Genomic DNA, 13065 nt, shown 5'->3' on the forward strand with positions numbered 1-13065 from the left:
TTGTTTGTGTCGTTCTGTCTCACGTTGGAATAAAAACAGATTGACAGAGACACCTGGATGGATGTAGAACTGATCTGGTGTCAGGTTCTAGCAGAACCCAGACGTGTTCCTCCTCCTAAATGTCATGTGTCTATCTGCTGTACTGATGAAGTTCTGAGGCTCAGAAATGATGGAAAAAGTCCATTAAAAGGAGTGAAAAAAACTAAATAACAAACAAAAGCATAAATGAGGTGTTTATTTTCTTCTTATTTTTTAAATCATTGTTCTTGTGTTAATTTTTACAATAATTCTAAAAATACTCTCATCACCCAGACAGCTGAGCTCCCTCCTCATCTCCACGGCAACCAGGGAGGGTCATCAGGGAAGCCCCTCCCACCACCACCGCATGCCACGCCCACCGTCACCCAGAGACCCGCCCTGCTCGTCTGCTGGCAGCGAGTCAGCACCAAGGGGGCGGGGCATCACGTCAGTTGTGAGGATAAATCCTTGGGGCTGGTTAGACATCTTTGTAGTTTACTGCTGTCCTCATCTCACAACATTATTACTGTAACTGAAAAATATGCCAAATTTTCAAAGTAAAAGCCTGACCTGATTAAATACTTTGTTGTCGTCACTTTTTATATTTTTACACAAACGCTGTTTTTATTTTGCAGTATTCTCCAAATGATTTCAGTCGCGCTGGTTTTCTTTACACATCGTTGATTTAATCTCTGTGTGTTGATGGTGTTTGTAGAATTATCGGGAACAGATGCATCATGGGAGTAGTTCTTAGTTTAGCGTTTAGGTACAGAGTCGTTCCACTGCTGCTCAGATCAAACCTTAAACTTGTGATTCCACAGATATCAGTGTGTTTTCTTTTATGTTCCAACAACATGAAATGAATCTTGTTAATTTGCTTTTCCATTCCAGAGTTAAATGAACATTTTATTCTGTTTACGAGGTGCACAGATGCTTCCTGTTTTCACATTAAAAGGCGTCAAAAATGTGTGAAACAATGATACTGTAATAAAAAGTGTCGTAAATCCAAAACTGTGACTCTAGTTTTGCCATCTTGAAATCTGGCTGCCGTTTGATTCACGCAGCTGATGGTATTTCCCAAACAGGCCGGTAAGTACTGCAGCTTTGATGCTCGTGTGTTCATTTGAACTTCTTTCCCTTTATCTGCTGCACTGTATACCTCAGTTCATTCATGTTCGGGGACGTTTTGCTGCCGATGCTGATGCCACTCTGTTAAAACAACGTCTTTGTCGGTGTTCTTCATGCACACAATAGAAAACAGAAGATTCAAACTCCTGTCAGCTCTCAGTAACTGCATTGCTTCTGAGCTGAGCGGTAGCGTTCCAACAGTCCACCTGCATGAACATGGTTCTACAGAGCAGCAGAACCTTCTCAGTTCTGGACCTCTGGACTGTGTCTATCTATGTCTGCATCATGGCTCCACATGGAGAAGACCTGAACAGAGGAGGAGAAACATCTGACTGAGAGACTGGACAAAGATGGAAAAGGATCCAGAAGATCAGTGAGCAGCCAGAACCCAGTGCAGCCCAGTGTGAGCAGGAACCAGGAGGTCCAGAAGGAGCCACAGCAGCACTGATCAGGGCTGCAGTGGTCGTCCTCCTACAATGACTCCACGGACAGTCAACTACTGTCACTATGGAGCTGTGGACACCAGACAAAGGCAGCTGCTTCAGACTTGGCACAGGGCTGATCAATGGAGACCAGAGTTAGTGTGAAGCTCACACAGTGTGAAGGACACTTCAGAACATCAGCCTCTATGGACGGAGGAGCAGAACTAAACCTGGCTGCTGCTCACAGCTAAACTTCCACATCAAAGTTCACCAGAGAACATGAACAGAAGCCTGATGGATGCTGGAGAACATCCTCTGGTCAGATGGAGATCAATGTGTTGGGCTCACATGGAGTCCAGATGTTTGGTGTGAACCTGACCAGGACCACCACAGTGGATCATGGTCCTGACAGTGAAGCACGGAGGTGGAGCATCATGAGGAATCCCCACACGAGCTGGTACCCAAACAAAGTCAAAGAAAATTAACAGATGTGAACTGTAGTTTTTGTTGTGGATTTTTATTTTGGCCAAACTGGGAAGAATGTTTCTACAGAAACATTGGTGAAATCTTTATCTGACCTCAGAAGGATGTGATGTTTGATCTCCTGGAAAATAGTTCACTGAAAAACACTCCAGCGCACACGATGTTTGAGCGGAGAGAAACTAGGCTTCACCACGTTGACCCAGAACTCAAACAAACCTGCTGAGAGTCGGTTGAACGTCCAGCTGCTTCCGACTAAAGCTCAGGAAAAGTCAAGCCGCTGTCTGAGCCACAAAGAAGCCGAACCAGGCTGCTTTTTACCCACAATCCTTTATTTATTTTTCCTTCTTTTTTTTTGTCTTTTGGATGCTGAACACACACAGAAGGAGAACAGCTGCAAGTTGAAAACAAACACTGCTCCCAACAACAACAACAACAACAACAACACAAGAGGAAAAACTCAAAACATGGCAACGCTGGACTTTCAGAACAGGAACTAATGTGGACTGATGTTCCCACTTCAGAGGCAGCATGTTTTCAGCTGCTGGACAGAATGAGCTCAGGACTCACAGTGGTTTGGTCTCTCCTCTGAAATCAACCAAGTCTGAACCAAGTTCCACCCCGACGGCCTCACAATCTGATCCACAGTGACTTTAATGAAGCCGCGCAGAGTTTCACCTACAAAATGAATATTTTCAGACTTGGTTGGGATTTTTTTTCACACTTTTTAACTTCAAAGATTTATTTCCCCTTTAAGCCCTTTATGCCCCAGACTATATCTACGAATGACTGCGTCCTGATGGATTCTCGGATCTTTGTTCTCGTGAAATACTCGATAGTTTCGCATCTTTGTGCCTCAGACACCTTCAGCTCCAACAGGACAAGAAGTAAAGACGGATGGAGGCCTGGACTCTAAGCCAACATCTGACAGCCTCTAGCCCTCCTGGGAGCTGCTGACGTGCCCCGAGGCATGCTGGGAGATGTAGTGATGTTTGTTACAGCAGAGTAGATGTACCACCGATGAATCAGACGCAGCCCACAAACTTCCCTCCACCGTGTCACAATGAAACAGAGTAAATATCAGCCGTCGCAGACGACAGTTTGGTCCTGCCCTCACAACACTTCCTCTGGAAGAGCAGCTGAGCTCCTCTTTCACACATCCAGGCTCTGCATCAGGACCAGTCAAAGTCAGGGATCATCGCAGAGGTCGGCAGCCTGTCGGTCAGTCCGAGTCGCTGTGGAAGCCACCTGAGAAGACAACCAGACCAAAGTGTGAAAGTCCTGCTGTTCTCTGGGTCACATCCCTTTGGTTTCTCTCCACCCAGTGGCCTCCAGAGGCTGAGAGTCAGCCCTGATCCCTGACTGTCAGGCTACAGGGGCCACTGGGGCATTGACTCACCGAGCAGCTCAGAAAGTTGACCACGTGGAGATTGGTGGAAATACAAACTCATCACACGAGTGACGCTTCCACAGACTTTGCAGCTCTGTGACAACAACGTGGACTGGCTTTGAGTCAATTCAAACGTTTAGAGTCCAACAGAGGAGAGTCTGTGTGTAATCTCACTTTGAAGTCAAAGGATTCCAGCTGGTGTCATCTCTCAGTAACTGCATGACTTCTAAGTTGACCTGCAGACTATTTCCTCCAATCGGCATCCAAACGTTTTACCAAGACTACATGGAAAATTCAGGCCCCAAATCAGCTCAAAGCAGCCAGAGTGAACCCAGCTGTGATTTCCTGGGACTGAGTGTGTCATCAACAATACAGGGAGACATACGAAGTACTGAAGACCTCAAAGAATAAAAGACTTCAGCTGCATTCAGCTGCTGCTGTGGGGCCTGAATTTTAATGAATTCACTCTGAACTAACGGCTCTTAGTTTGACGTCAGAGGAAACTGGAGTCATGTGATTACGGTGAGGTGAAGCAGTTTTCAGGGATTGCACATTTCAGTGATAGTCGCACAGGTCCAGTCCCACTTGAACTTGAGCGTCTGTACTATCTGTGGAGTCACTGAGGTTTGACATGTTTCTGCTGAGTTGGCTGTCTTTTCTCTGTCGCCGTCGTTCTGTGTCTCACCTATTTACTCCACATCATGCTGATCAAGGCGCCGGCGTCGCTTCCATATCTGGCAGCTCGGCGTCTCCGACCATTTCCTCCACAGCTCTGGAAGGTAAAGACAAAGTCCAGACTTTAGGAGACCAACACAGACTCTTTGATGCTGGACTGAAGCTGCTGAGAGCAAACATTTGACCTTCTGCTGCAGAAGCCTCCAATTACATGTTGTTATATTTTATTCAGTACCAAGAGTTTAAATGTCAGCAACAGCTGAGAGTGAAGAGAGAGATCAGACCACAGACAACTAATCAGATCTGGAAAAAGTTCCCCCTGACCTCCTCAGAATCAGCTGATTTGAAAGAACGCTACATTAGCTTTAACAGATTTAATGAAGCCGTGCAAAGTCTTACCTTCATGCCGTCAATACTGTCAGAGGTACTTTTTATCTTACTGTTCAATGGACTTTTTCCATCATTTCCGAGCCTCATAACTTCATCAGTACAGCAGATAGACACATGACATTTTCAGATTCTGTTAAAAACTGAAACCAGATCAGTTTTACATCCACCCATGTTGATTTGTCCAAACTATGACATAAAACATGTGAACACTAACGCTGTTTCTGCGTTTCACACTCAGAAGATTCATTCACCAGTTAATATGTGACTGTATTACAAAACAGTGTTTCCTCAGAGTGGATCCTGTCTACAGATGGTTCTGGTAGGTTCTGGAGGTAAACCGGTCCTTTCATTGTCTAGAACCGGGTCTGACCAACCACCATCACACATGCTGATATGAGCCTGGAAAGTTTACCCAGAATGCACTTTGTAAAGTTTCCTGTGGTGACTGATCAGAACCAGAACCACATCCAGGGTACCACTGATTGTTTCTATGACTCCATGTCATAAACATTAAACTGGTACCACTATGATCCATCCCATAATACTGATGCTAGCAGCTGCTGACAGAGGACATGAACAGAACCAGGTCCAGTGTTCAGACTGAGACACCTGGATGGATGTAGAACTGATCTGGTGTCAGGTTCTAGCAGAACCCAGATGTGTTCTTCCTCCTAAATGTCATGTGTCTATCTGGTGTTCTGATGAAGTTCTGAGGCTCAGAAATGATGGAAAAAGTCCATTAAGGTGATTTAAAACAAAAAAAACAACAAACTCTGAAAATACTGACAGCAAAAGCTGAAACTTTGCTTCATTAGAGAAACTAAAGGTGCTGCAGATACAGAACCAGATGTTCTGAGGAGGTTCTGGTTGAGGTTTCATGGGTCGAGGTGTGTTTGCAGCGAGGCGTACCGGGTCGCAGCTCGTCTTGGCTTTGACGCACAGCTGGAGTTTGCAGTGCAGGTAGACTTCACCAGAGCTCCCAGAGAACTGGAACATGTTGAAGGAGAAGGAGTTGGAGGTTCCCAGTCCGTTTCCCATCACCTTCACCGTCTGGTCGCCGGGACTGGCACAGCTGAACCACCAGGAGAACAAACTCTTTTCAGGAATCGATCAGAAAACACATTCATCAGTGAACACGTGGGAGCAGCAGCCAGTCTCACCCGTTCTCTATCAGCTTGTGTCTCTTTGTGGAGTTTGACTGCTGATCTTTGGTGGCCCAGCAGGAGTCGGTCACCAGGGCCACCAGGCCTCCCTCCAGCCCCACAGTGTCCAGCTCCACCCAGATCTTCTGGTTCAGCTGCAACTCGGTGTTCCGATCCACAGCTTGTGTGTGGGCGGGGTCGCTGTAGGCCTTCATGGTCAGATTGTAGTTCCAAGCTCCGGAGGTGATTTTCTGGAACACAGAGCTGCACAGCAAACACACTCGCCGTTAGAAGGTTTTTTCACCTCGTCTCCACAAGGAGGCAGCAAGTGGCGCTTCAGTCGGGCTGCAACGTACGGAGAAAACTGATACATACAAAGAAAAAATACCGGATACTCAGCGGAGGACTTGGACAACTCTGTAAGGAAGGAATCAGTCACGAGGGACTTCGTAGGTTTCTGCATCTGCATCAAAAATAAGTTCCGACAGGCTCTCCAGGGCGGCTAACAAACAACCAGGTGTTATGGGTTATGTATCGCAATGTATCGCTTAGTGACAAAATCTTTGGATTCATTCAGGCCGTTGCGTTCGTCGAGCTTCCAAACAGTCAGACTAAGTGTTTCCTGAAAACGGCTGCAGTCGGTCAACGACCATCATTCTGCCAGCGCAACGCTAACGTAGAAATCGACATCGAAACAAGACTTTAAACAATCTTACCCTGAATTAACGGTTTTCAGTCATTCCTAAAAATCTTGCCTGGTCGAACATCTGCTTGTCGACAGACACTGTGGTTTACCGATGTTGCCTGAACGCCTCACAACGATGCTGATGGAGAAGCTGCGAGTCGCCTGAGCTCCGAGAAGCTTCTAGAGAGACCAAACATCAGCTGGAACAACGTCCAGGAAGACCCTCCGATGTCAGAGTTACTTCATCTCACTTTGTCATGTTGGACCATTTCTGAGTCATTTTGGACAAATTTTGAGAAATTTGGGGAAACTTCCTGAGCAGTTAGTTTAGACGGATTCTGACTGTACGAACTGTGACTTAGCTTTCATGGTTTTAGACAAATGCAGAGTCATTTAAATACATTTGGAGTCCTGGATGAGTTTCGACAGCCTCTGACTTGGACTGTGCTCATTTTGAGTAACTGTATGCAAATGCAGAGTCATTGTGGAGATTTTACAGACATTTGAAAAAGTTTACAGGACATGTTTTGCGTTATGGGCATTTTTTTAGTCCCTTTTGACAAGTTTGAAGTCATTTTGGACATGAAACTTTTGTCCAGTTGTTGCCTTTTGGAGTGATTTATGTCACTGCGAAGCCACCTTCAGTCAGTGAGAGATTCTTTCTTTTCAGATGTTTGATTTAATTTGTAAAATCATATCGTGATCAGGTATGTGCTTGGCTAACTATATTTCAACATATTTCGGGTACTTTAACTTGCAAATACTCAACGTCTGAGCAAGAAGGACAACTTAACGAACATTCATGTCGTTTTCTGGATGAATAAAGTGGACAGTTGGTTTAAACTCCTTCAAACCGAAGCCAGCAGCTGCCTCCACACACCTGTCTTTGATCCTGAAGGACGTAAACTGGATTTCCGGCTGAGTGTAGACGCAGGAGAAGTTGATGTGGACTTGGTCGAGGCGAGTGATGACTCCAGAGGAGACGTTTGTGGTCTTGATGGTGTTGGTGAAGAAAATCTTGCTACTGTTGGACTGCAGAGTGACACGAGTAGATGTTGTTATTACAGGTCATCTTTAGTTTATTTAATGAATTAAGTCAGTTATTAGTAGTTTAGTACTACTGCCACCGCCGTGCTTCATCATGATGCTGCCACCACCGTGCTTCACATCATGATGCTGCCACCACCGTGCTTCATCATGATGCTGCCACCACCGTGCTTCACCATGATGCTGCCACCACCGTGCTTCACAGTTGGGATGGTGTCTTTGTGATGATGTTTTGTGTCTGTCAAACACAATGTCTAGTCTAATGGACAAAAAGCTCCATTTAGGTCCAATTAGACCAAAAAACTTTTTCTGGTTTCTGATCATTCACCAGAGGAAACTGTACAAAGTGCATTCTGGGTAAACTTTTCAAGCTCACATCAGCATGTGTGATGGTGGTTGGTCAGAACCAGTTCTAGACAATGGAAGGACCATTTTTACTTACATTTGATACCAGGACCATCTACAGACAGGATTCATTTTATAATATAGTCATATTTTAACACAAAATGTAAAATTTGAGGTTCTATCCACTGAAAAGTTCAAACCCTGGTGTTGATACCAGATCACACGCCATCATTGTTGATTACAGTCTGAGGATGGAACCAGGACTATCAGAGGAGAACCTGACGGACTCTCAAACAAGTTGGTTTGATCGTTGACATTAAACTGTTGAATAAAACATGAGAACACCAAAGTGGTTTCTGCATTTCAGAGCCAGAAGATACATTCAGAGTTAGAATATGAAGGTATTGGAATGAATCATGTCTACAAGATGATCCTGTTACTCTGGAAATGTCCACAGTCTGGATGTCAAATGTTTTCATGACATACAGGGAAGGTCGTGGAGATAAATCAGCTGATCAGGGGGCTCTGACTGGTTTTTCCAGCCTGTGGAGAGTAAAGAACCCACCGTGACGTCGGCTCCACAGGTGTTGCTGCTGTTGTAGCTGAAGGTCACCATGTGGGTGACTTCGTCCATCTGACCCCTGCAGGTGTCGTTGTTCAGGTGTAAGGTGGAGTAGCTGATGCCTTTGTCCTGCAGCAGACAGTCGAGCAGAGAGACGGTAGCTGAGCTCTCGCTGCACACCGTCGGTTCTCCTGAACGCCACAAACAGAGATCACAGTTAGAGGTTTGCTGCCGTCATCGGGCCTGTTGTTCGTGTCGCCGCCGTCGTACCCAAACTGTCTTCAGACTTGTACTTGGAGGCAAAAATGGCCCGACAGAAGCAGCGAGTGTCGCCGCCGGGCGTCTTCTCGCCGCAGAACTCGTGAGCGCTGCAGGTCCTGTCCTGACAGAAGGCTTCAGGGGAGGCTGCAGAGAGAAACGTTGAGTTACTGGAGTCGGGTGTCGGCCAAGGCGGTGGACGGACCACCTCAGAATCTGGTGAAACCTTCCAGGAATGATCTTTGGCATCAGAAACTGACATCTGCCTCTTTTTTTGTTGTTGTTTGTTTAGCTAAAAATCCAACATTTTCATAATTTTTCACCGATTGAAACTTTCAAGAAAAGCAAGATGCCACTTTTAGACGTCCATATCTCCTGAAGTCTACGTCCTAGAGTCTCCACATGTTCAGAGGTTTCTGGTGAACAGAGAGAACGCAGCAAATTCTGGAAATCAAGACTCAGCTTTTTGCTGAAGACAAAATACACGACAACTAAAGTGGGATTTTCAAAAAAAATTAGAAAAATACCTCTCTTATGCATCGGATCTATTTGATCAATGTTGTCATCTGAATGACATCACTGATGTTTAGAAAGCTTCCGTGTGTTGGTAGAAATGGGAGTGATGGTCGATCAAAGCTGGTGAAATAGCAGATGGACGTCTTGAATCGTGGGTCGGCTGATGGAGTTTAGGACAGTAAGAGACGGACGGATCATCTACTGGAGTTTCAATAGGTTTTAGAAATGAGCCTCCATGTCTGTGTTATACTCGAATCTACTGACTTTATCTTCAGACGTTAAAATGCTGTTGATCCTGTTGAAAGACAAAACGCTGGAGCGTCGTCTGATGGATGCGTCACCAACCTGAATCTGCTGACAAACTCTCATTTATAACCGCCAACGCAGCCTCGGAAACGCTCGAGCAGGAGGCGGAATAAAGGAAAAAGAAAAAAAGACCAAATCACTGAGATGCTGATTCTCAACGGACTGAAACCATCACAGGAGAAATCTGCTCGTTTCACAAATACTCTGAACTCCTTTGGACAGACTGAGTCATTTCAGGCCCGTTTGGAGTCGCTTTAGTCCCCTTTTACGATTCTGAGTGAAATATTTTGAGTATTCTTGCAAGAAATTTGTAGTAATTCTTCATTTTGGACAGTTTTCGAGTAATTTCTTTGAGTTTGAGTCATTTCAGACGAATACTTTAACTTCTGAGTCGTGGACATGACGGGTCCCTGCAGGTTTAGCATCCGGCCACTGGAGCTTTGAAGCAGGTCATCAGCGACATCGTTTTCTGACAAGCGGCAAATCGTTTGTTTCTGCTCAGATGTACATTGTGGTATTTTGTAAAAGCTAAAGGGAGATAAGACGACACGTGTTGATCAAGCTCCAGCGTAAAACCAGCGAATCAAACTCCAGCTGCAGCGACTAACTGACCCGTGAACCAATCAGCAGCTGTTCTAATCGTCGCTTCGTTTTGTGGTTAAAAACAGACTCTCTGGATCTTTCCACAAAGTCAGTCATCTTGGACCTCAGAAACCTCAACAAACACTTTTCACTTCCAGACTTTTTACAGATGGATTCCTCCAGAACCCAGCGGAGCGCCTTGAGGCTCCGTGCTGGACCGGGCCGGGTCTTACGGCAGCGAGCGGCGGACCTCCAGCTCTGCAGCGAGGCGTCGTGCAGCTGGCAGGCTCGAGCGTAGGCCTCCAGGAACTGACAGTTGAGGCCATCCAGCGCCGGATATCTGCACAGAGTCCGGTTGCAGGCGGTGATGAAGGGCTGCGGGTCGATGCTGCTGTGGCAGGCGACGAAAGGCGGCTGCATCAGGCGGCCGCAGCTGGAAAATGAGACGCAACAGACTGAAAACGTGAGCTGAGCCTCAGTTCATCGACTTAGTTCATCACAGAGATCAAAAGCTCAGCGTTGCTGCACCAGAGTCTAAACGAAGCTCTCTCAAACGTTTTGGCTGAAGTCTGACAATTTCAGACGTTGTCAAAACCGGGATTTCTCTTCTGTTCACCTGGAAGACCGTCTTCAGGGTTCAGTACACCCACAAGTAAAGCAGTCAGAAACACGAGGTTATTCCCAGCAGATACCAGGGATTAAGTTTTAATTACTGGTTCTTGAAAATGGGTGAAAGTTTCAAATATTCTGGTGTTGATCCAGAAAGTCCCTGTCAGTGTCGATCTATGGATGGGTCCATGGTTCACCAGCTGTTGAGGCTCTAACATCAGCAGAACCTGATGTGGTGAAGCTGGACCAGACAAGGTTCTGGTTTTTAGAGAGTTTTACATGTCAAAATGCCAACATGAGTCCATTTGGACACGTTTTGAGTCATTTTAAACAAATTTTGATTCATTTTGGAGATTTTTTTTTGCTTTGTGAGACCAGTTTGGAGAAAGGTCCTGTCAGTGTCTATCTATGGATGGATCCATGGTTCTACTAGAACCCAGTCTCTGGTCACATTTCACCAACTGTTGAGGCTCAAACATCAGCAGAACCTGATGTGGTGAAGATGGACCAGACAAGGTTTGACATGAACACATGGAACAGCCTGGACATTGAATGTAAAATAAAAAATAGGAGACAAAGTTATGTTAAAAACAACCGGTACGATGTGATTCTAGTTCTAGGTCTTTGTTTAATAATGGTGGCAGGTCCATGGACACGGTTCTGTAACAGATCTGTCAAACCGGCACGCATTTCATTTAAAGTTGAGATTAAGATTTGATCTAAAATCACTGAGGGGAGTTTTCAGTTTGAACCCAAATTATTAGTTTTTTAACGTGTATGTTGTTTTTACAAGACTTTTTTCTCCATTAAAACCCAACCAGTGAACTGTCCTTCCCATTAGAACATCTTCGGTGGTTTTGGGTCGTTTTGGACTCACTGGTTGGACGGTCTGCTTCATGTTGGCTTCTTGGGGGGTTAACAACACACGAGGCTGCTCTGAAGACGGTTTCCAAGGGTGAAAACATACAAACTCTCCAAACGCAGCCAAAACATTTAACAGAACCTGACTTTGGGTCAAGTGCTGAACGTTCTCACCGTTGAGCCGCCGCCGTGCAGTTGATGCCGACGTCGGCGGCCTGCTGGTGCTTCGTCTGGCAGCTGCAGGGCGACAACACAAGACCGGGTCAGAACCCACCGCTCACTGCAACACCTGACACTTTACCGTCAGCGCCCACCTTTGGTTGCTGCCAGGGAGCGTCAGCTGATTTGGAGACCCACCGGAGAGCCCACACAGACCGGCGAGAGACGTCACGACGGGACCTGGACGGGTTCAGGAGACAAAGTCAGCGAGGTCGGCACCAAACCGGACCGCTCTACACATCCCCAAATGACCCATTTCATCATCCGCACCTTGAATCCGGATCTGAGCGGTGTTGCCGTCGAAGAAGATGGAGACATTGGAGTTGGCGAGCGACACCTTGGCGACGACGCCTCGGTGGTCTTTGGACATCATCACGCCCTGGACGTCCCGCAGCGAGCTGTTGAGCCTCAGCACCGACTCGTTCAGCTGCAAAGTAACGAGATGCCAAGTGACACGATGCAAACACGCAAACAGGCCACGGCGGGGGTTTGTGTCTTCTTCTTCATGGCTGCTGTGTTTCCACAGAGCTGCAGGACTTTGTGTTGTGGTGGGAAATGTGACAGCCACAAGTTCACGGGGTTAAAGGAGCCGGCTTACCCGAGCTTTGGCGCCTTGTTCCAAGTGGATGTTCACGAACACGTCACGCAGCTGCAGAGTGACGCTCTCCAAGAAGCTCACGTCGGTGCGCCGCCGTTCCCGGAAGTTGCCCACCAGCCGGAAGTTTGGGTTTGACGGAGCCGACAGCAGAGAATAGGAACAGCGATCCTCGATGACCGTCATCTGGCCGAGGATGTTGATGACAGTGTGGCCGGTCACAGTGCAGATTTTGTCAAACACACAACTGACGGAGGCAGAGGGACACAAACACCCACAAACAACATGATGAGGTGCTGCTGAGGGCTGCACACATCACAGCGCCCTCTACTGGTCAACATGCCTCACTGAAAGCTACTCTGTACACCTCATGGTGGCGCTGCAGGGTACACAAAGACACTCATGGACACTACAAAATGACCCCAAAGAGACTCAAAAGCATCAAAAACAACACAAAGCCATCAAAACACAAAGACAAAATCACCACAAAGACACAAAACCATCAAAAAAAACCACACCAAGGTATCACAAAGAGACACAAAATTATCAAAAAACAACACAAAAGTAGCACATAGAGACACAAAATCACCAGAAAGACACAAAATCGCTAAAAACAAACACGAAACCATCACAAAGAGACACAATACAATAAAAAAAGAAATGTGGCTAACGTTAGCTTTTATGGTAGTAGCAGTAGTAATGTGGCTAACATTAGCTTTGATGGTAGTTGCACTAGTAGGGTGGCTAACGTTAGCTTTGATAGTAGTAGCAGTAGTAATTTGGCTAACATTAGCTTTCTTAGCAGTAGTAATGTGGCTAACATTAGCTTACTTAG

At 46.2% G+C, this 13065-nt stretch overlaps 2 protein-coding genes across 3 annotated transcripts in view; one reads left to right on the top strand and one right to left on the bottom strand.

The window, feature by feature from the left end:
* prelid1b (PRELI domain containing 1b) overlaps positions 1 to 1029 on the top strand; it is a 6533-nt gene extending 5504 nt beyond the window's left edge. The window contains exon 5 of one of the 2 annotated variants that reach the window (XM_008292650.1): positions 313 to 1029. In XM_008292650.1, the coding sequence (XP_008290872.1) occupies positions 313 to 579 (267 nt within the window). In that variant the 3' untranslated portion in view covers positions 580 to 1029. The remainder of the gene's footprint in view (positions 1 to 312) is intronic. The other variant, XM_008292651.1, reaches the window with a different exon arrangement.
* A 2207-nt stretch (positions 1030 to 3236) lies between these two features.
* LOC103365266 (alpha-tectorin-like) overlaps positions 3237 to 13065 on the bottom strand; it is a 13907-nt gene continuing 4078 nt past the window's right edge. Inside the window, exons 7-18 of the mRNA XM_008292669.1 lie at positions 12596 to 12609; positions 12234 to 12477; positions 11906 to 12062; positions 11731 to 11815; positions 11591 to 11653; positions 10180 to 10379; positions 8555 to 8689; positions 8288 to 8475; positions 7211 to 7362; positions 5664 to 5909; positions 5413 to 5575; positions 3237 to 3296 (exon numbers count right to left, since the gene is read on the bottom strand). Coding sequence (XP_008290891.1) covers positions 3237 to 3296; positions 5413 to 5575; positions 5664 to 5909; positions 7211 to 7362; positions 8288 to 8475; positions 8555 to 8689; positions 10180 to 10379; positions 11591 to 11653; positions 11731 to 11815; positions 11906 to 12062; positions 12234 to 12477; positions 12596 to 12609 — 1707 coding nt within the window. The remainder of the gene's footprint in view (positions 3297 to 5412; positions 5576 to 5663; positions 5910 to 7210; positions 7363 to 8287; positions 8476 to 8554; positions 8690 to 10179; positions 10380 to 11590; positions 11654 to 11730; positions 11816 to 11905; positions 12063 to 12233; positions 12478 to 12595; positions 12610 to 13065) is intronic.

This window comes from Stegastes partitus, unplaced genomic scaffold (genome assembly GCF_000690725.1).
Source record: "Stegastes partitus isolate 25-593 unplaced genomic scaffold, Stegastes_partitus-1.0.2 Scaffold823, whole genome shotgun sequence".
Taxonomy (NCBI): Eukaryota; Metazoa; Chordata; class Actinopteri; family Pomacentridae; genus Stegastes; species Stegastes partitus.